We start from the raw sequence: 24,127 nt of genomic DNA, 5'->3' as shown, positions 1-24,127 counted from the left end.
AAATGCGACTTATACTTCAGTGCGACTTATATATGTTTTTTTTCCTTTTTTATTATGCATTTTCGGGCGGTGCGACTTATACTCCGGAGTGACTTATACTCCGAAAAATATGGTATTTTGATTTTAACAAAAACAATATTTGAAATATGATCCATCCATCCATCTATGTTATACAGCGTGTCCCTCTATAGAACACAGTACATGTATTTTTTCCCTGTTAAAATGGAAAGTTGGATACATTTAGTAAGAAAATACGCATATTGGTTCCAGGCTTTCTAGGGCCACACAAAATGATGTGGCGGGCCTGACTTGGCCTTAAGTTTGACATGTATGTAGTATGTTTTGCTATTCCTCACCCTCCACTGAGAGTGGTACTTGTAAGAAACAGTTTTTTTGCCGCCATGGAGACAAGGGTTTCAGACTTAGAAACGGATTTGCACTGTTGAGGGACATTGGCCGCTAGCTAGCAAGGACACTACCGTACTTTGAGGACACTTGTTGCTGTCAAATTTGCAGACACAGCTAGAATGCATCATCAACATGCATTATCACGACATAACGATAGTATTAAAAACTCTATCGTCGGCCAAATTCATATATCTATATTGTACATCGAGTATATTGCCCAACCCTACTTGGCATGTGGGACCTTTACCCAGTGGTGACCTCATTAAACTGCCCCTACATCCACAGAGAAACAATCTTGCTAGCTCAGTACAATAATTTCCCCAGTCAGGTTGTAAAATCGATATCGGAAATATTGATATCGAAATGTAAGTGTTAGACAGTATCGACACTCAGGATATCAGTTTAATAACCCGTTTAGTTAAAAAGCCAATATCGAGCATCTCTCTTCAACATGGAAAATCCTTTGTTTCTGATAACCAGCGTTTTGTCCACTACAGAGGACGCTGGCTACACTATGTTCAGTGATGCATAATGATTGCAATTTGTTTGACTTTTGAGACAAATTTATCTGCAAGGCTTTGGTTGAACTTGCAAATTTGGCACTTTTTTGCGATTGCCTGTTGCCTTTCCCGCTTTACTGAGTGAATGAGCTCCATTCTATTTCCTGTGAGCGGAATATGTGGGGGGAAGCACATTTATTTCACATGGCTTTAGGAGCCATAATCTCATCCATCTCTGTGACAAGCTTCATTATGAGGGAAGCCGGTGATGCACAGCACTTCGCATTAGGGCCTGGAACAGAGAGAAACCCCCCCCCCCCCCCCTACTCCAGCACCACCACAGCCTGTGACCTGTACACACACACATACCGAATTCTTTCCCACAAGAAATACTTCCGAAGTTGGACCTGCTAAAGCAAAAGACTTAACGGGGGACTTCAGATCAGGTATTGACAAAAAAAAAAAAAAAAAAAAAAAAGAGTTCTTATTAGCAAGACTTAATTGGACATTGGCAGCTCACATTACTCTACAAACCCACAGCATTAATGCCCCGAGACATGGCTGTGAGCCGAGCGAAGGAAGATTGACCAGGAATGGCTGTCTATCTTAGCACCGACTAATTGGGCACTCACCGTTCTGCTCCCGCTGCACCCCCGCTGCTAACAGGTCGGGCTCGCCCAGGCTGATGTCGTTGAGACGGCTGCCCAGGCACTCCACGTTCAGCAGCTTGCACCATTCCTCGGCATCTAGCTCTACATGTGGACACACAACAGCAACAGTCTTATAATAGGACAACTTGGCATTCAATCCACTCATTTCATATTTTCAAGGTGAAGAACTGAAATGTAACTAAATCTTTTAAAACTGTGGGTCAGGGGGTTAACCCTAAGCCTAGCCCTTTAATGAATTACCGGTATCAATTAATTGCTATTTTTAAAAGGATGTTGAAACATGTATGTATGTATACAAACTCTTGTTTCCATCCCAGCATTGTATTGTGAACAAGTATGTTGCTCAGAGGAACTGTAAAACTTATGAACTTGAACTAAAGGCTGCATACTATTTCAAGGTTCAAGGTTCAAGGGTTTTATTCGTCACATGCAGAATACACCACAGTGAAATGCTTTTTTCCATGCTCTTCAGATATTGCGTACAGTGGGATCCAAACACTATTTGACTCAACAGCGTTTCTGCTGGTTGCAGCCGAGTACAGACCTTAATTTAGCTTCGACTTCTCGAAAGGGGACCTATGATGATTTTAATCTACATTTACAACACTTCCTTGTGGTTTAGATACTATCTATTGGATATGCTTCTCTGTAAATTTTGCTCCACAGTCACATTTATAACCCGTTTTTTTGAGTCTGTCTGCAAGATGTTACTTTCTGGTAGCTTTCTCAGATTGCAAATGAAACCATGCCTGACCCTTTCCAAAAGCATCATAATTAATCTTTTGAAAATGTACACTGTTTAAAAATACATCCAGATATGTTTCCAGAAAGTAAACTTTATGAACTTTATATAGATTTACTTGGTCACAACATTCAGTACACCTGCACACTCTCCGATCGATTCAGACTAGGGGTGTAACTAGGGCTGCAACAACTAATGAATTAAAATCGATTATTAAAATAGTTGGCGATTAATTTAGTCATCGATTCGTTGTAACTATGCAATACGCATGCGCGGAGGATTTTTTATTTTTTTATTTTTTATTTTTTTGTTATTTTTTTTTTTATAAACCTTTATTTAAAAACTGCAACATTTACAAACAGCTGATAAACAATAATCAAAATCAGTACAAAACAGCGCTAGTGCGGCGCTGAGGCTACGTCTCATGAGGTGGAGGTAAGCTAGCCAATAATGTGTCATGTGCAGCTCACGTGACGACGTCGTCTCCTTTGCTGGAAACATTTGAAAAATGGCGCAGGAAAACAGTACGGATAGTTTAGCGGAGAAACATCTTGAGGTTATTGCTTCAATGGAGAAAAGTGTACGACCTGAGTCGTCAAAAGTGTTGGAACACTTCACTTTAAAGACTTCAAAGAAGAGCATTTGCTGCAAAACGGCACGGAAGTACAACATTGCTTCAGGAGCACCTGAAGAGGAAACATGTTGGAGCCATGGATGAAGGGAAGAACTCACAGTACGAAACTTTTTAAGTCCATAGTGGCAACAGGCATTCATGAGTTCAGCTTTTTTGTGAGAAACGTTAACGTTATGCCTTTGTTGCAACGCGGGGCTGATAATGTGTCTCCGGCACATTTGACTTCGTTCTGAGAGAGAAAACGCACGGTTACGAATTTGGAAATAAACGTAACGGACAGAAATATCTCAGGTTGGTTTCATAATGGATCAATGTAGCCGGGCTATATAAATATATTTAGATTTGAGTGACGCTTTAGTATAACTAAACGTTATGAAGGTGCTGGAATATTTCATGCTATTATTCAGAGGCAGCCTAAAATTAATCCTTTATTATTCACAACAGAAACGTGTACAATATCTGATTCAGTTCTGATTTAATGAGTTACATTTCTGTGTTATTATTGCTGTATGCTGCACCCCCAATTTCCAGAACATGGTGCCAGTATGCCAGATTTTTCAATAAAATACTGGAAAGGATAGAAATGCAGTTTGTCTCTTTTATCCGATTATTAATCGATTAATCGAAGTAATAATCAACAGATTAATCGATTATCAAATTAATCGTTAGTTGCAGCCCTAGGTGTAACTAAGAACTAGGGATTAATGAATAGGGATGTGTTCAGCTGCGCCAAACACAAAATATATCAATTTAATAAAGTCTAATACAAATAGGGCAACAACAGAAATATCCCACAGTTCTCTTTTGTAAAGCAAATCTGTACAGCAGATAAGGGCATCTACATCAACAATATGATTTGCCTGAGTGGCTGGACTGGACAAGTTTGGGGGAAAAAAATGACTATGGATGTAACGATATCAGAATTTCACACGGTTATCTTTATTATCGCGGTGTTGTTGAATGTGTTCAAAAAGTACTTTTACACAGTGAAATCTTTTGACCAAGTTATTTTTTTTTTTAAATAAAATTGAAATAAATAGACACATGGTTACAAAATCACAATTTTGCATTCACTGATAGTGTTTATCTTAGTATTTTATCTGTTTATTGGCTAAGCTTTTATTGTTTTAAATATGTGTTTGTACTTTAGCATTTTAATATTGATCTAAATAAAAAATTAGTAACAAATAAAATCTATCAATATATTTTTTATCATTTCTGATAAAGAAGAGGCATCCAAAACTGCATGCAAGCTCACGCTAAAATGCATAAACCTTATGATTTGGCACTTGGGCATTGTTTAACACGAGTATATAACATTGTAACAACATTTATAAGTCAGAAAAGAGGTCCTATTTAAAATGCAAATAATTTGTAGATAGCATGATGCATAATTTCAAGAGGCACCTGTATGTTTAAACGTAATTGTATATGTTAATATCTAATTCTAATTTATTGCAACCACAAGAGATGTATCTACCATATTGATATTTTGCTGTTCCCTAATAAACATTCCTACCAAATACATATCTGACAACTTCAACTGTCATCACGTCAGTCCTTACAACTACTCACAATGGATACAAATTCTCAAGAATGGTGAGATAAATTTCATAACAAAATTCAGCGTGCATTATGCATAAGGTGCCATCAATGTGACATTGTACATTCACAAGAGCCAGCAGATTCAATGACAGCAAGTTTTCTCACTTACACCTTGGTCAATACTTTCCGAGTTCCAAGTCTGTTTGATCCACATGCCCCACAGTCCCAAACGAGTGAATCACCTATTCAAGCAATCGATATGCTATTTCACATGAAGAGTGAAGTCTTTAATAGTGTGTTAATTAGTCAGGACTTGCTAACAGGAAACTACAGACTACTTTAACACTACATACAATTTAAACAACATACTGGGTCACCTACAGGAAGTGGAATGGATGTACAGCGGTACCTTACGTGTACCTTATTTACAAATAGTTTGAGATACAAGCTCTGCTTTTTGCTACGCTTTAAATTGCAACCACACATTGACTTGCGAGCACATCCACTCAGACCTTGACCTTTGACCGCAGCCATTAATATTCACCGAAACCGCAGGGAACAACCATGAAAAAGTAACTGTTACTAAACAGGAACCCAAAACAAAAAAACACCACAGAACCAAAACAAGTTATGACACAGATTTGGCAACATTGGACAGAGAACAAGCAAAGAAGACACACATTAGTCCGCTCCCCTAGGTAAAAGCTATACAATATTAAAACATTGTTACATAAAATAAACTACTCTAGTTGTTTGTAGTACCTGCTAATGTAATGATTTTCAAACAGTATTTGTTATCTAAAACTGTATTTCTTTGATTGATTGATACAACTTTTTTTTTACTAAAGGCATGTTATATGTTAAAATTGTGGTGTTTTGAGGACCAGGCACAGATTACATCAATTACAATTCATTTAAAGGGCTCATTTGATTTTTTTTCTATATTTAAAATACTTTCTTGTGGTCTCCATAACATGTAATGGTGGTTCTTTGGTCAACAGTTTGCATTGATTGTGTTTTACAGACCGTCTTCAAGCCGCTTTCTGACCATTTCTTCTGGATGCGCCATTTTGTGGGCGGTCTTTTTTACATACCTCCACTTCGACTGTGTCTTCTCTCCGTCAGCCATGTTGTCGTTTTTAGGGCTTCCATATGGAGCCTACTGACATATCATTTATATCCATACGCTACTTTGTATTAGAAATGGTAACAGCGAAAGATGCATGTGCATGTACGAGCCAGTTTGCCCCACAACCAAATAACTAATTAAAAGAAGGAGGTTATTGACAATGGCTGACCCACGCACAGCACTTTTGGGTAAATCTCATATAGGAGCTATCCGCTAACGTCATAATTGGGAAAACCGTCCCTAATGGGGCTAATTCCAAACGGCTTGTTGAGAGAAAGTATGAAGGAAGGCAAAATTGTTTTATAAATATCTCCGCCATGCCTCCACGGTTTAATTTCAACTTTTCGGGACTTATGCAGATCCCAAGTACACAAAACAGATACCAATATGTAAAAGTTGGTTTTGCATAATAGGGCTCCTTTAAATGGGTGGGGCTGCTTTGAGATCGAGTGTTTTGAGTTACAAACTTAGTCGTGGAATGCAATGTGCTTGTAAGTTGAGGTACTACTGAGGTGCCACTGCATACAGTGGCACCTCAGTTTTTGGTACTTTTATCATTATTCAGTTTCTGACAAAAATGTTTGCCAAATTTTTCATATGACGTCTCGTTTATTGTGTGGTCAAACATTGCGCGTAACAAACTAGTCCGTCTGAGTACCCAAATGAAGAATCCAACATGTTAGTGACTTCGTGTGTGCTTTTTTTAATTGAGTATGACTACAAAATAACACACCATGGGTCTCCTGGACCCCAAGTAAGCGCAAGAAAAGAGTGTCTTTAAACATGTTTATAGAGGGCAAATCCACACGCAAAAAATAAAGAGCAAGAAATAAGAATAATACAACAAGAGATGCAACGGAACGCATCGAACATACAGGTTACTTTCTAAATGGTAAATTAGTGAACCAGTAAGAACCGTCCTATTGCACAAAACAGCCTCCTCACAAAGGCGTAAAGGGCATTAAACACTAAACAGGAAACTGATTTGACAAAATTAGAGCGCAGAACCAGAACTAATGAAAAATTAAACCAAAAGGAAACAAGTCTGACTGAAAACAATTCTAACAAGTAAAAATGTATCAAATTCCAACCGCATAGAGTGCCAGGACTTTAAATATGGTAAATAGTTTATGCACGACCGCTGCAATAGAGCGCAAATTAGAGTGCTGCTGTGTGGGTCCTGTGATCTCTGTGGCGGGGAACAATTAAAAATATTTGTCATTAATGCACACGTTAAAGGTACAATTTCAATGCTGTTGTGCATTTATTTGAAAAAATAACAGATATGTCTCCTAAAATATGCATTGAGGCTATAAAATGTGTTTTATCCAATTAATCGAACAAACTAATTTGATTAAACTCGATTACTAAAATGTGAGTACCGGCAACTTTGATAAAGAAGGTGAGAAACACTACTAAATTCTAGAACAAACTCATCGCAAAGTATGCATGCGCGGTGGGTAGAGCGGCTGTGCCATCCAGGTCACCACCGTTGTGTCCTTGGGCAAGACACTTCACCCTTGCTCTTCAGGAAAGACTTCCTACAATATTTTAGAGTGTGTCTAAAAAACAGTTTTGAGGTCCCTGGTGCCAAGGCCTGGCTCGCCATTTCCGTTGGCCTCCATTCTTAATGCTTTTGAAGAGGGACTGAGGTCAAGGTTTTCATTGGGGGCACAGTCACAGTTGACTGTGGACTTTGCTTAAAATTAATTGTTGGACTGATTAGATTTTTAAATGGAGGCTGATAGGCAATGGAGGCAAATGATCTTAATAATACAATCTGAAAGTTTATGTGGCTGTTTTGTAATTAAAAATCAATTTCCCTACATGGTGAGTAAGAAAAGATAATGTGTTCCTCGTAGAAGACTTCCAACTGTCTCTGGTGAGCTTCTACCACCGATGGATGAAATGAGGCAGTTGTTTATCTTTTTCCAAGCTTCTTAACTCCAGCCCCCGTGGGATTTTGGGATGCGTAACAACGGGCAGTGTACGCACACACACATGCACGCACACGCACACACACACACAAACAGAAATATGCAAGTAGAGAAACAGCGCCTTGTTTCTGTGTCTATTCATCGATATGTGTTTGTGGGATATGTCAGCGGCAGTATCTTCAATGTCATTCATGACGCACTCGCTCGTATTACTGTACGTCTTTCCAGCGGGACGTATCTGCACAGCTTAGCGGGGTGAGCGGATGGTCTGTTGGTCCCTGCAGCGTTTCATTCACAGACATCAAGAGAGCACAACTATGTTTACACACAGGAGGAAGCTACTTAATGCCTACCCTGATTCATACTCTCTCTTTCAGTGTTACTATGGCCTGTAAGAGTCTAAACTCCTGCACTTTTAAAGCCCGGGTGGAAAAGTGGCAAAACAAACATTGTACCATCACAGAGGAAGCTGCACAGGCTTATGCAAGAGGAAAACACGGTGGGCTGCTAACTCTGTGAGAAAACAACTGGTAGGAAATAATCTTCAAAAAGTTTTCAATCAGCAAGTTTAGTTTTAACAATCTCTAGGAATAATAAGTATTCAAGGATCTAACATGAAAACTGGTTACCTGTCATAATGTATACTCATAGCCATGGATCATCAGTTTTAGATTGGAGGCAGAAAATCGCTATCAAGATGTATTTGCATATAATTTTGATTTCATTAAATATTAACTTTCTTTCTTTAATTTCAGAGAAAAGCAAACAAAAAGGCCACAACTCATGCAGACGAACCTAAGGCTCAGAGCTAATCCTATTTACATTCAAAAGCTGACAAGGAAATAAACTTGAATGCCACCGACCTAATTTGTTGAGAAATATGTCAACGTGTGAAACCACATTAATAACATTTAGTCTTGAAGATGAAAACACTACCAAAGTACTACAGTACCAAAGTTAAAGGAATGCGCTAACATAACCTGACTCCATTCATGTTTTACTCGTATGTGTTAGTATTTAAATACTCCATCCATTTTCTACCGCTTGTCCCTTTTGGGGTCGCGGGGGGTCCCTGGAGCCTATCTCAGCTACAATCGGGCGGAAGGCGGGGTACACCCTGGACAAGTCGCCCCCTCATCACAGGGCCAACACAGATAGACAGACAACATTCACACTCACATTCACACACGAGGGCCAATTTAGTATTTGAATAATGCCATATTTATAAGTGTCAGTTTTTGTTATTTAAGTCAAGATGACTTAATTTGTCTTTATCCTGATTTCTGTCAGCACGTTAAAGCAGACAACTAGATTGGCCTGAATTAAGTGTATCCCTCTTCTGATTAATGCCAACTATAAAACATGTAGTTAGGGACAAAATATACCGTAAAATCCAGACTATTAGCTGCTACTTTTGTCCTACGCTTTGAACCCTGCGACCTATAAAAACAGTGTGGCTAATTTATGAAAGGCTATAATACAAATAGTTTTCATAAAACACATGCAAAAAAACTGAAATGGTGTGTTATTGTTTGTGGTAAGACGCCATCTTTTGGACGAGTTCACTCACTCCTGGTTCTGCTGAGTGAACGTCTACAGTATTTTCTTCTGTCTAGTCCTTTTAACCGGAAGTACAGTGCCTTTCAGTCTACTAGACGTCCATAGCTTATCTATGCATATTCCAAGCATCGTTTGTAAGTTTTACAATACAACTAAAACATTTCTTACTTAAACCGTCCCGTGTGTGGTGGCTGTAGGAGTGTTTTCATGCATATTTGCATGTGCTATTGTAAGGCAATGAAGCTAGCGTCATTAGCATTAGCTAATATGCTAACACGTTCACAAGTGTATGTGTTGGTATTAATAACTTACAATGGCATTGTTTGTATTGTTTCAGTTTCACAAATTCCTTACAAAATTCACCAAAACGTCACCCTGGAGTTATTGATGGTAAATGGTAAATTGGTTGTACTTGTATAGCGCTTTTCTATCTTTTTTTAAGGAACTCAAAGCACTTTGACACTATTTCCACATTCACACACACACATTCACACACTGATGGCGGGATTGAGTCTGTTTGAGTCTGTCTATGACGATAATGTCTGTTTTGATTGATCAGCCGTATTGCTGCCGTGTTCCAGACACCGTTTGGAAACAATTAAGGTGTGTGAATAAATATTCCAAAATATGTGACCGCGGAGAACATGATTTGTTTGCCGTACCAGAATATGTTGAAGCGTATGTAGCACTACGCTTCACTGTAACCACGGTGGGAGACGAGGAAAGACCGGTTTCTTTTAATGTTATTAAGCTTACAAAGTTATGCACATGTACAGGTATAACAATTTTATAAACAAATTATACAATTTATAGTCACGGAGGAGAGTGGGGTGGTGGAAAATATGTTCTTCTTACTTGAGGCGTAACAGAAATATTTGAGAAGCACTGCTTTAATTGAACAATATTGCCGTCTAAAACAACATTTGTCAATAAAAACAAGTATTAAATAATTATAATTGCATAGTACACATACAAGGTCTCCAAAGCAGAAGTGCATTAGAAAGCATCCAGCATCAAACGTGTCTGCATCATTCACCTAACTTAATGAATTATCGTGACCACTCGGTCACAAAACAAAAACAATTACAATTCCACTTGAACTCAAAGACAGCATAAGTTCATTTCAAATACTTAATAATAAATAGGTTGATGTTTTTCATACCTACCATCGTTCTTTGAGTCATTTTACTTGATCAAGCCTTTTCTAACATTCCACACTACAAAATAATAAATGTACTATTATTAATGCTGATATTATATCAGACAGTATCGACCAATACGCAATGCTACGATATCTGTATGATATCGAAAGGGAAAAGCTGTATTGGGACACCTCTTGATATTGTACACAATTCTATAACATAAGCACTTCTATTGAATATTTGTATTTACATAAAATAATAAAACAGAAAGGTGCTTACCTGATTCGCAGGCAAACGTTTTGGATGTGTCGTCACAAAAGATAATGGCCACGGCGTGCTTCTTGGTCTCTCTCGGCATTCTGCTAATGTTCTTGATATTATGGAGTTCGGTGATCTAAGGAGGACAGAATTGGCAGCGGCACATTAACTCGAATGAACGCAGTCAACGGAGGCAATGAGGCTTAATTGACCCTCTCACGCCGCTTTGCTGAAAGTGCAATTGAAGTTTAGAGGCTTCTGCAAATAAAAAAAAATGGTAGACTGAAATAAAAAATGCCTCTTCAGAAACAGAAATGAAGAATTGATGGTAAGTTTAATATTGAATGTCATGTAATTTCCACAATGCTGCATATTGTACAGTTACTAGTTTTAAAGACCTACCTGTATCCCCTCTATGCTACTTTATTGCAGTCATAAAAGAGGGCAATTAAAGGCATCCAAATCCCTTCAGCAAGAGATCAATAGTGAATCGAAAAGAAACAAACCAAAAAGATTACATTTAATTAAATATCACCCGCATTTACAGCCCATTTTGCTCTACATGTTGACTCAGCCTGGCAGATTACATTATTGTAGTCCATTGTGTGCAGGCCCTTAGCCAAGAAGGGCTGGTGATGAATTAGCTGGGCTCCATGCCTGCAATGTAAGGCTTATAGGTTAAAAGCCTGGACTAAATAACACAGACAACATATGCAAGCTGCAAATGTCTTTTTTTTTTCCTGATATGAATGTCCTATCTGTTGTCAAACACGCCTGTTTTTCAGCTCAAGTTACAGAAGGAAGGTGAGGGAATACAAAATGTGGAAATATGTGACTATTAGATGTTCTTATTGGCTTCAAAGATCATATCAAAATGTTTTGAGCGTGCGTAGATAGTGTGTCCTCAGGTAAGCGGACACAAAGTAAGCATCAACAGAGTGGATTTCTGTGCCGCGAATTCTAGCATCCATCTACTCGTGTGTGTCTGACGCTGCGAATGAAAGGGAAAGATTTGGTTGCATTCCCAGCCTCAGGCACTGAAAAAGGGAATCATTTGAGATGAGTTCCATTTCACATCCCAACTGTCTCCTCTTTTTTTGCATTGAAAAGGTGTTGACTTTAATCTCATATTAACACACATATGCTTTGCTCGCTATACTTCCACTCCAGCACAACATTGTAACATTTAGTCCCCTTGGTCGGGAAGCATAAACACAAACACCCAAAAACACATTTTCAAAGAGGCAAACAAAATTCAGGAATTTAGTTATTGTGTATACCAGCTCAGGCAAAGAGAGAAGGTATGGGTTGAAAAAGTGGTAATGAAAGCCAATCCTCTTTGTGTTGTGTAAATCAGCCACCTCTTTCCTCAAAAATCACAGCATTCGGACGGGACATTTCTTGATCTTTGTGGCCATGCATTGCCAGGAGCACTGGTGCATGTGTGCAACCATTGCTCACTTTGGCACTAGTGCAAAATGAGTGCCAAGATATTTCAATAACTGTCAAATAAAAATGAGCTGCATAATAGGAAATCAAATTGTGTACGTCCTTCCTATGTGGTAGGTTCCTGCGGACGTTATCTGCTTATGTCGTGGACTATTTTTTTTCATATGGTGTTGATGTGGAAATGGTTGCCTCTGCATTTTGTTGGTGTGGCACCGAACGGAGATGTTGACATGCGGATTAAGCACTCTTCATTCTCTAGCAGGTGACTTTTCAAATGATGCTACATATTAGCAGTAATGTTACTTTCTGTAGCAACGCTTTCGCCCCACACTTGACAAATTAAGGTTGTCTGTTTGACATTCCCACTTGAAGCCAAACCACCGCCAGACGATGGACCCCAAGCTGTTTTTCTTAGGAATTAATTCTTCCTTCATTTGTTACCAGATTCGCACCTTCATTCTCTCGTATTACCACTCGCACCACAGCTAACTTTAGCCATGCTGCTACCTCTCTGCTCAGCGAGGGCGTATACATACGTATGTGACGTATGTAAGAAGGTGCGCTTGTTTAAGTCTCTGTGAGAAGGAGAGACTAGAAAGAGTGAGAAGAGCCTGTAGTGTAATGCCTGCAGCTAAAAGCAACTGCGTGAGAACGTATACTCGAATATAACAATATAGTCATTTTCTATATCGCACAGCGTGAGAACGTATACTCGAATATCACGATATAGTCATTTTCTATATCGCACAGAGACAAACCCGCGATATATCGAGTATATCGATATATGCAAGTATAACCCATTTAGTTGTATGAGAAGCCCAATATGAGCGTTGGGATGAGGGGGGTTGTTACCACACAGGACGTCTGCCATGATATGATGCAGTGGACAGAGAGCAGTTTCAATCAGCCTTAATGCGGGCAAAGGATGTTCACATGGATTACAATGCTGTCTTTACAGTAGTTTGTGATTACGTTCTCACTGGGGACAATAAAGTCGCTTCGCGGAGAGGGTTCAGTATGGCTTACACATAATTGTATCAGGGCTAAATATACACCAATACATCACACTTTTTGTGTAACTCGAGAAGCAATAACAAAAGCAAAGTGTGATACAGTCCATATTTTGTGGTTTCCTGCTCACACCAAACTCTGTAGGAAATAAAAATCAATTAATTGTGTCTTTAGCATAACTGAATTTATATTGTTTTCTTTATTTTTGTCAAACTGCTGCTTCTTCCCTGAAGTCTAAAGAACCTGGCATCAGGTTTTAATGAGGAAGTGCTTCTCAAATACAGTGCATTCGGAAAGCATTTGGAGCGATTCACTTTTTCCACATGTTATGTTACAGCCTTATTCCAAAATTGAATTAGATTAATTTTTGTCCTCCAAATTCTACAGACAATACCCATAATGACTTTGTAAAATGTTATTTTTCTTTCAATTTTGAAAATGTATCAGAAATAAAACAAATGTAAAACATGTTACGTATTTACAGCATTCGCTTAATATTTTGTTGGTGCACCTTTAGCAGCAATTACAGCCTCAAATATTTTTGAGCGCGATGCCACAGGCTTGGCACACCTATCTTTGGGCAGTTTTGCCCATTCCTTTTCGCAGCACCGCTCAAGTTTCTTCAGGTTGGATAGGAAGCATTGTTTTATAAACCAGGATGTCTCTGTACATTGCTGCATTAATCTTTCCCTCTATCCTGACTTGTCTCCCATTTCTTGCAGTGGAAAAAACATCTCCACAGCATGATGCTGACATCATCATGCTTCACTTTAGAGATATATTGGCCTGGTGATGAGCGGTGCCTGGTTTTCTCCAAACATGATGCCAAGCATTCAAGCCAGAGATTTCAAACTTTGTCTCATCAGATTGCATTTTGTTTCTCATGGTCTGAGAGTCTTTTTGGTGCATTTTGGCATATTTAAAAAAAAATAAGAAATGGCTTCCATCTAGCCACTCTACCATACTGGATTGGTGGATTGCTGTCCTTCTGGAGGGTTCTCCTCACTCCACAGAGGAATGCTGTAGCTCTGACAGAGTGACCATCGGCTTTGTTCACCTCTTTGACTAGACAAAGATGAATGCAACAATGTATAGAGACATCATGGATGAAAACCAACTATTCCTATCCAAACTGATGGAGCTTGAGGTGTTGCAAGGAGGAATGTGGAAACTGCCCAAAGATAAGTGGGCCAAGTTTGTGGCAACGTATTCAAAAAGACTTGAGGCTGTAATCGCTGCCAAAGGTACCTTATCAAATTGTTGAGCAAAGGCTGTGAATACTTATGTACATTAGATTTTTTTTGTATTTTAGTTTTGATAAAATTGCAAAATTAAAAACAGTATGAGGTATTGTCTTCAGAATTTTGAGGACAAAAATGAATTTATTCCATTTTAGAATAAGACTAACATACCAAAATGTGGAAAAAGCGAAGCCTAGTTGGGTGTGATGAGGTGTCAGGGAGGCCATGAGCGGCAGGGGGATCTTCTTTATTAACGCTTGAACGGCACACAAGCCTCCAGCTAAGTGGCAGCAGTGCTCACATTGATTAAAATGCTGACGAGGAAATAGGTATACATAGATATACTGTACAAAGTCCTTGAGTTCAGTGTTATTTTTGAGCAAGTACGAGTCAACTAGCTTGACACAAACAAATTAATATATATATATGTATTCAGGGTCATTAAATTATAACATTTTTGATCACAACTGTAATTTTCCCCAAAAAAGCGCTGTAACAATATACATATTTAAAGAAGAACTGCACTTTTTTATTTTTTATTTTGCCAATCGTTCACAATCAAGAACACAAGAACACACTTCTTTTTTTTAGGTTAAAAAAACAAATACTTGCAAGATGTGGCTACAGAAGTCCCCCTATTGTGACTTTAAAACCCTCCTGCAATGTATTTCAATGTATTTGCAATGTATTTGCAAGTATTTAGATAATGTAGTAACAGACATGTTCCCTCAGCGCATTTATTTCTGTTTCCATAGCAACGCACTTCCAAATGTGTTCCTACTTCCTGCAACAAATGTGTGCCTGTTTTAATCATTGCAGACTTTGTAATAGTCAAAAAATGTGGATTCACAAATGGTAATGATAAATGGGTTGTACTTGTATAGCGCTTTTCTACCTTCAAGGTACTCAAAGCGCTTTGACACTACTTCCACATTTACCCATTCACACACACACATTCACACACTGATGGAGGGAGCTGCCATGCAAGGCGCTAACCAGCACCCATCAGGAGCAAGGGTGAAGTGTCTTGCTCAGGACACAACGGACATGACGAGGTTGGTACTAGGTGGGGATTGAACCAGCAACCCTCGGGTCGGGCACGGTCATTCTTCCACTGCGCCACACCGTCCCAGGTTCACAACCTTATCGTTTTGAACCTGAATATGCAAATGTGGAACTTGGATCCAAGCAATGCCTACATAAATGGTGTGCTTACCCAAAATAAACTGTAAAAAATGTGCCCGGTCAGCTGGACCAATCAGACAACTATCCATTGAATAAGTCACTATAATATCGATCATGATACATGCAGCATGCCATGCTTGTTATTACAACTATATACACTGTCAAGCTTTCCGTGTAAAAACAAAACATGACATGTGGGCTAATACTTCAGATACTGTAATATTATTGTTCATGTTTATCAGTCAGTACAAATTTGTGTCCTATCACATTGTAAGCTACCTTACAGCTAATGCTGTAGCATGGCGTCGCAAGGCGATGTGTTACTACCCTGGAAAAACAGTTCCTCAGTGTTCGCTCTTACAATAACAATGTCGCTACAGCTTGGTCATTATTCAGGATACGGAATGTGAATTAAGTGTTTTTGGCAGAGTTTGGAGGCATTTTAAAGTGATTTAGAGGTAGAATGGATTGCTCCCATGAGTTACATAATCAGTGTTAATTTTGACAGTTTTTTTTTAAATTTAATTTTAGTTAGTCTTTTGACGAAAGTGTATTTTAGTTTTAGTCATATTTTAGTCATCTAAATTAATTTAGTTTTAGTCCAGTTTAGTCCAAAAAATTCCTCAACATTTTAGTCGAGTAAAATTACAGTAGATTTTGTCGACTAAAATATTAAGTAAAGCGGACAACGCATCTTTGAAGTTGTTTTGGAAAGCACTTGTGTGGAATGTGCTCAAAAAGCTTTTTAAACATAATTAAAATAGACACACTGTTCGAAAAAAGACTATTTCGCATTTCTTGTGTTTGTTAGGTGTCACTGAAGTGTTTTAGTCTTAGTGTTTTATCTGTTAATAGCTAATCATTTATTGTTGTACTGTTAATATGTGTTTGTACAGGAGCACTTTAAGATTTATTTAAATGAGAAGTGCGTAACAAATAAAATGTATTGTAATTATGTATGACTTCTGGCGGGCATTGTGTCTGTCTTACTTTGTTCAGCGGTACTTAAACGCACCATATAAACACCTCGTCTATTTTCCTCTGAGGAAAGATCGATCATCATAATTACGTGCTAAGAGAGCACAGCTTGTCGTTTCAATGTTGTGCACAACTGACTATCATAGTTGCTCAGACAGTAATGTCTTTATAGAATGTTCGATTGGGGTATGTTGTTTTTAACGGGGAAAATTGTATGTCTTTTGTTTTCATGTTAGCATTTAGGTTAGCGAGCTGGCACCAGTAAGTCCGCTGTGACCAGTTTATATATAAAAGTGCAGTTATCGGTTTTTAGATAATTTTAATTTAAAAGGGTAATACTAATCGTCGACAGTGTTGTCGCCGGCATCATTATTACCGTTTATCGTTAGATCCCTACAATATAGTCTTGTTTGTCGGTGAAAAATCCAAACACTGTCTTTGTAGTTGTAGTTCCGATTGGATACCCGCCGTGATTTACCCCTGCCTGCATGCTACTGTGATTGGATAAATTCATTACTTGTCCCACCCACCTAAAGACGAAAATGAATATGATTGGATTTCGTCTGTCTTTGTTTTGACACGTTATCATCCTATTTTAGTCAGGGGAAAATAGGTCATTGACAAAAACTATGCAAAAAATTGCCAACAAAATGGGGCGGTATAGCTCGGTTGGTAGAGTGGCCGTGTCAGCAACTTGAGGGTTCCAGGTTCAATCCCCGCTTCCGCCATCCTAGTCACTTCCGTTGTGTCATGGGCAAGACACTTTACCCACCTGCTCCCAGTGCCACCAACACTGGTTTAAATGTAACTTAGATTTGGGTCTCACTATGTAAAAGCGCTTTGAGTCACTAGAGAAAAGCGCTATATGAATATAATTCACTTCACTTCAAAATAAACACCTAACTTGCATTGCTAGCCACCTAGAACGAGCAGATTATTACAAATTAAAATGCAAAAAAAAACGTTTTCATGTCTCTTATAAGGATTGTGAACAATAGGCAAAATTACAAAAGAAGTGCAGTTCCCATTTAAATGATGTCTTTATTCCCTTGTATTACTTAAAAAATTCAAAATAACGTCATTAGTGCAAAATAACAAAACAAAAGCCAAAACTACTCTTGGCTCTTATTTCCTGAGTTTGTAAACAATAACAAAAAACGACAAAAAATTATTTTGTGATAAAAAAAAAGTATACATCTCATCACTGCACTACAGTGTGTAGTGTAGCATGTTGAGCTATTCCTTGTCCAGTGATAATACTACTTGTAAGAAACAGTTTATTGCAGTTTACTACAGCGCGTTGAGGATGCCTTTGTTTGCTTGTCACTGTCAAATTTGCGAAACACAGCTAGAATGTGTCAATAACATGCATCATGGCGATAGAATTAAAAGATCTATCGTTGGCAAAATTTATATCATTTGTGTCATATATCATGTATATCGTGCAACTGTACACTGCAACAATGTAAGGTCAACTCTTTGCCATTTTAATCTATCAGAACAAAATAATCACAGGAGGACACGCCATTTTTGGCACACCTTCCAAATAAAACTGAACTGTATTTTGGGACGATAAAGGAGATATGAATCCAATAATAATAACAATAATCAATTTGAACCCAAATATCTTAAGACATAAGTGCAGTTGGCGTTGACATCATGTATAAAGTGAGTGCTTGTACACAAGTGCCATGAAGTACCCTCACAGCCAAGGAGATAAGAGATTATAATGATTCAGTGAGATTACCTTGTGAAAGCTCCTGAAGTAGGCAGCTTTCTCATCAGGATACTTCTCCAAGCGCCGCGGTCCTTTACTGGATGCTTTCTTGAACACCAGCCAACATCTTCGGAAAATCTGCCAACAAAGTTTCTGGTTAACTACAGGAAATAAAAGTCTAAACGGTATAAATCATTTGTATCCAAAGCGTACTGAAACTGTACGTTAGTTCATGCGCTGTCACTTGGAGAAATATTGCATTGGGATAAAATCTTGTGCAAAGCTTTTGTCTGTGCACAGGGTAAGAGTCGATAAACCACAAGTGGTATACTAAAGCCAACTGAATCCTTGGAAGCCAGCTGGAAATGTGGGTAATGTGCATGTAATACTCTCATATTTATCCTGCGTCATACATTTAAATTTGCACTTTTAAGAACAACAATATACAATAGTAACAAGTATAACAGTTACGTAAAGGTGAGTAAAATAGTTTGAGTTCGGGTGGCATCCTGACCAGATGCCCGAACCACCTCATCTGGCTCCTCTCGATGTGGAGAAGCAGCGGCTTTACTTTGAGCTCCTCCCGGATGGCAGAGCTTCTCACCCTATCTCTAAGGGAGAGCCCCGCCACCCGGCAGAGGAAACTCATTTCGGCCGCTTGTACCTGTGATCTTGTCCTTTCGGTCATAACCCAAAGCTCATGACCATAGGTGAGGATGGGAACGTAGATCAACCGGTAAATTGAGAGCTTTGCCTTCTGGCTCAGCTCCTTCTTCACCACAACGGATCGATACAGCATCCGCATTACTGAAGACGCCGAACCGATCCGCCTGTCCACTTGGGGCAGGGTCTCCTCCCCAACCCAGAGATGACACTCCACCCTTTTCCGGGCGAGAACCATGGACTCGGACTTGGAGGTGCTGATTCTCATCAAAGTCGCTTCTGCGAGCAATTAATCGCAAATAATCACAATTTAAAGAATAATTAATTGACAGCACTAATATATACATGTATATACACATGTACAGTATGTACTTGTGATTAAAAAGTTAAAGTTAAAGTGCCAATGATTGTCACACACACACTAGGTGCGGTGAAATTATCCTCTGCATTTAACCCATCCCCACAGGGGAGTAGTGAGCAGCAGCGGTGGCCACGCCCTGGAATCATTTAGTGATTTAAGCCCCAATTCCAACCCTTGATGTTGAGTGCCAAGCAGGGAGGTAACGGGTCCCATTTTTTTTGTCTTTTTATAGCCCTGAGCGGACACTCTAACCACAAGGCCACTGAGCATTAATCATCATTAGTACAAATTCAACAGAGTAATTAATCAGATTTTTTTAATTATTATTTTATCACAGCACTGGTAATAACGCAATGTAGCAACAGCCCTTATATGTTAATAGATTATTTAGAGGCAATTTATTGACTGTCTTTACTTGTGTTACACCAAATCAGGAATGTTTTATTATTTAAGACACATGAAAATCCAATGCACTAGTCTTCCAAAAAGGTATTGATCTTAGGAACTCTGTGTATGATGAGGAATTGCGGTTTAACCACGTCTCAATGCGACTGAGGCAAAATTGAGTCCACTACAAGACTGCTATATAACAATAGGGATTATTAGCTACCACATAGTAGTTTAAACCAAATGCCCAGCCACTGAAGAGACACAATTCAAACACGCTACTTAGTTTCCCAATGGTCAATGTGCAAAAAGCTGATACAAATGGAAGAATGCAATAGAGAGAGCAATGGAAAACAGAGTCTATTGTAGTTTTCTATGTTTGAAAATACGCTGCTTCTATGTCCTGGTGGAGACAGCTGCTATCACTCTGCCAGATGTATGATTGCCTCGGGCCATGCGGTTGTGTTAGGGAACCACGGACGCACAATTAATTTGTTTACTCTGCTGCAGTACTTCATAAAAGGCCTGCTGAATTGAACTTTGCGCTTTAATGGTAATTGACTGGAGTAGATCCCTGGGTCCTTATCGGTCCGCCTTGATGGGCCCCCATTCTAGTTAAGTGTTGCCCAGGCCCATTATCAACAGCAAACAAAACACTCACAAAGAAACTGCACTTTGGATCAGTTCCTGCATAGCCGATGAAATGCTTTCAAAACGCAAGGAACCAAAAGCGCTTTTAAGTCTTAATTCCAACTGAACTTTCAGAATGTCCACAAAAAACAAAGCAGTGCAGATTGTCACTGGAACCCAAGAAGATCCAGTCTGACAGTGGAACAATAACACATTTGTGACTTTTAGGCAGTAAATGCAATTCTCCATGGCTGCCTCATGGGAGCTCGAGTCAGAGGAGATTTGCATGCCGCACAAAGTAATTCACCCTAGAAGTGCTGAGATTAAGTAATTATACCGGCACAAAAGGAAGCTCAAAAAGATAGCTTGTGCATAATAAGAACCAGGAGGTATGAATAGAGAGGGTTTAATCGTGTCTGTTCTACAGTTGTCAATGCTTTGTCAAGGCAGACCTATTCTCAGGCTGCTGGTAGGTCTTATTCAGACACTCTTTACACTGATTGTAATTACAGAGACATGAATGAGACTCTGCTGGTTTGATGTGACTCATTTAAGGCCAGAACATTGCGGAGTGCACGCCTTGGAACTAAAAACCAATTCACCGGCTCCGAAAGACACACACAAATACTAAAAACAAAGTAATGATAAAGAGGACAGCAATGCTCAAAATAAAATGTGCCTGGTCTATAATTTGAGCTGTGCTCTGCTGCTCCACCTCCACCCCTCTTGTATAACCATGTGGTCAATCAGCCAAAGGACACATTGCTACCAAGCGCTCACGACTCAGGGTTGACAAAAAAGATCTGTAAGTTTCTACAAAGTTGTGCTACTATAAAGAAACCATCACATATTAAATGTAATCTAGAAAATACAATGGTGTCTTAATTTTCCACATGACAGTATGCACATTTTTGTGAAACTCTTCTACTCCTAAACTGCTGCATACAAAAGAGTAAAACAATTGTGTTGAATGTGCTATTATTTTTCATACATGGTAGCGCTGTTGGTAAACTAAATCAGCGTTGCCCCCTTAATTCCAATTTTCTCACACAGCTCTATAAAACAACCACTTTAATTACAGGGTTTTTAACCAAACAACTATGAAATGTTGTACACATCTTTGAGGACTGACAAGCACACGTGTGTCAAATCTGAGCAAGATTGGTGGAAAAACCTGGCCGCCATAAGCCAAAATGTATTTGCAGGGGCACGGGTTGGACTTATCAAGTAACTGTCCTTAAATCATTGCCCATTTGTCTAATGTTTAGCTGTATTATGTGTATGCTAGCATGTGTTCAAAAATATTTTGAGCAAAAACCATAAATGGCGTTACAAATGTAATTTTGGGGGAGCAGAACACAAACACAAAGTAGTTCGGGAGGAATTAAAAGCCATGCTGGAATTGGGAGTGATAGAAGAGTCACACAGTGCATGGTGCAGCCCCATAATTCTGGTAGGGAAGAAAGATGGGTCTGTGCGGTTCTTGTGTGGACTACCGCAAGGTAAATGATGTGTCAAGTTTTGACGCCTACCCAATGCTCCGGGTCGACAAGCTCCTGGATCGGTTGGGCACTGCTCGTTTTTTCACGACACTGGATTTGACTAAAGGCTAGTGGCAGATTCCCTTGTCTCCAGAGTCTAAGGAAAAAACGGCATTCTCCACTCCGGAAGGTTTATACCAATTTGTGACCCTTCCGTTCGGCTTGTTCGGTGCGCCCGCCACATTTCAGAGACGTATGGACCGGGTACTGCGGCCCCACGCGACATATGCTGTCGCCTATCTGGATGATGTCATCATCCAGGGCAACAACTGGGCGGAGCATATGCAGAGAGTGGGGGCGGTACTCGAGTCCCTGAGGCGGGTGGGGCTCACCGCCAACCAGGCGAAGTGCGCGGTTGTCCGGAGGGAGGTACAGTATCTGGGGTACCACTTGGGGGAAGGTCAGGTGCGTCCTCAGATAGACAAAACCGCGGCAGTTGCGGCCTGCCCGACCCCGAAGACGGAAAAGGAGGTGAGGCAGTTTTTAGGGTTGGTGGGCTAACACCGGAGGTTCGTCCCCCGGTTTGCGAACCTGACCAGCCCACTAACTGACCTCACCCGAAAAGGTGCTGCAGATCTGGTCCAGTGGACGGAGCAGTGCCAGCAGGCATTCGAGAAGGTGAGGAAAGCACTTTGCGAGGAGCCGGTACTGCACATGCCTGATTTTTCTATCCCATTTTGTTTGCAGGCGGACGCGTATGGCAGAGGGCTGGGAGCTGTTTTATCCCAGCAGCGGGGGGGCGGGGGGGGGGGGGGGGGCACCGACCACCCGGTCCTGTACATCAGCAGAAAATTATCGGAAAGAGAGGCCAGATATAGCACAGTGGAGAGAGAGTGCCTCGCCATCCGGTGGGCGGGCGGTGCCCTCCGGTACTACCTGCTGGGACGCCCGTTCAGCCTCTGCTCAGATCACAAACCCCTCCAGTGGCTCCACCGCATGAAAGATGCCAACGCGCGAATCACCCGTTGGTATCTCGCTTTACAACCCTACAATTTCAGAGTGTTCCATAGGCAGGGGGCGCAGATGGCCGTGGCGGACTTCCTCTCCCGCTCTCATGCTGATGTGGGGGAGTAGGCGCGGCCGGACGATGTCCCGGCCTAAGTCTGGCGGTGGAGGTATGTGGAGGGAGAGTGTGACCAGCGTGCCTGCAGGAGCAAAGGTCACCGCCTCTGTCCATGGTGCTGAAGATAGAGCACCATCAGACGGGGGCGTGGCAGTGCTGACGGCGAGACACAGCTGGCAGGTGATTAGATTTCCCATGTGGTACGAGTTGTCTAATCATCTGTTGTCATTAACAGTAAGCGGCCCGGGAGCAGAGAGGCAGAGAGGATACGGACGTGGCTGAAAAGTCACGTTCTGGGAGAGAAAACTTTTGTTGGGAAAAACCATTATCATTAAAACCTTGTTGAACCGGCACGCTTGGCTCCGGTTCCGTGTCTGACAGTGGGACCGCTTGGAAGCGACTTCCACAAACACTAATATCCAAAACATGCCGGCAACAAGGTTACTAGGTACTTGAACACATCGATTATTTTTGATCGCTAAAACAACAAAACACAGCATGAAGAACAGTGCAGAGCAGTTTTAAAATGCCACAAAGTACTAACGTTACCTCAAAACTACAAAGTGATGAAAAGAAAAACACACCAAACCAGCCTTACAGAATTAGAGATGTGTAGAGATGACAAGCCATACAAAGTCAACAGGTTTTATCCGGCCTGTCAGATGAGTTTGCTAAGTATGAAAATGAGCTGAAATTTTTGAATGAAAAAAGCTGCTGTTACAAATGCATACCCTGCCGCAAGCATGTGCATGACCTCAGAGGTGCCGGAGCTATGTGTCGTGTGTTAAGATAGAGGCAACACTTCCGTGTTTGGACGTTACTGTAAATACTTACGCTGCTTATCAGTAATAGTATACAAAATGTGTATTGTGTTGTTCATGCCTTCATTGTTAATGATCCATCCATCCATCCATCCATCCATTTTCTACCGCTTATTCCCTTCGGGATCTAGGGGGGCACTGGAGCCTATCTCAGCTACATTCGTCTATGATGTTGTTGGAAATATAACCAGTGACATTTCTAACCAAATAAATGCTTTTGATAATATGTACATTTCATGTTGTACTGATGACTGGGGACACATTTTCTGGGCGCACATGAATATGCTGAAATAATACACACTTCATGTGTGATTAATGAAATGAGTCCAAAATCACAAGTTTTGTTGTGGATGATGCTACAAATGTACAGAATAAACCACATGATGTTAGTACATCAGTTGAGAAAAATGAATAAATCACATAAACAAAATGCTGTAATTTGATTTAGATATTTTTCATTTGATCTTCTGATAGATTAAAAATTAACACCAGTGGGAACATTTTAAAACTTTGCCAGACTCAATTCCACCTATTTGACTAATGAACATTATCAC

At 40.0% G+C, this 24,127-nt stretch overlaps 1 protein-coding gene across 1 annotated transcript in view; it reads right to left on the bottom strand.

The window, feature by feature from the left end:
- The window catches only part of dok6 (docking protein 6), a 141,791-nt gene that overhangs the window by 28,232 nt on the left and 89,432 nt on the right, over positions 1-24,127 (bottom strand). Inside the window, exons 2-4 of the mRNA XM_061965625.2 lie at positions 18,138-18,245; positions 10,548-10,662; positions 1,541-1,660 (exon numbers count right to left, since the gene is read on the bottom strand). Coding sequence (XP_061821609.2) covers positions 1,541-1,660; positions 10,548-10,662; positions 18,138-18,245 — 343 coding nt within the window. The remainder of the gene's footprint in view (positions 1-1,540; positions 1,661-10,547; positions 10,663-18,137; positions 18,246-24,127) is intronic.

Source organism: Nerophis lumbriciformis, linkage group LG07 (genome assembly GCF_033978685.3).
Source record: "Nerophis lumbriciformis linkage group LG07, RoL_Nlum_v2.1, whole genome shotgun sequence".
Lineage (NCBI taxonomy): Eukaryota > Metazoa > Chordata > Actinopteri > Syngnathiformes > Syngnathidae > Nerophis > Nerophis lumbriciformis.
Note: the sequence above shows the minus strand (reverse complement) of the source record. Positions and strands in the feature narration are given on the sequence as shown.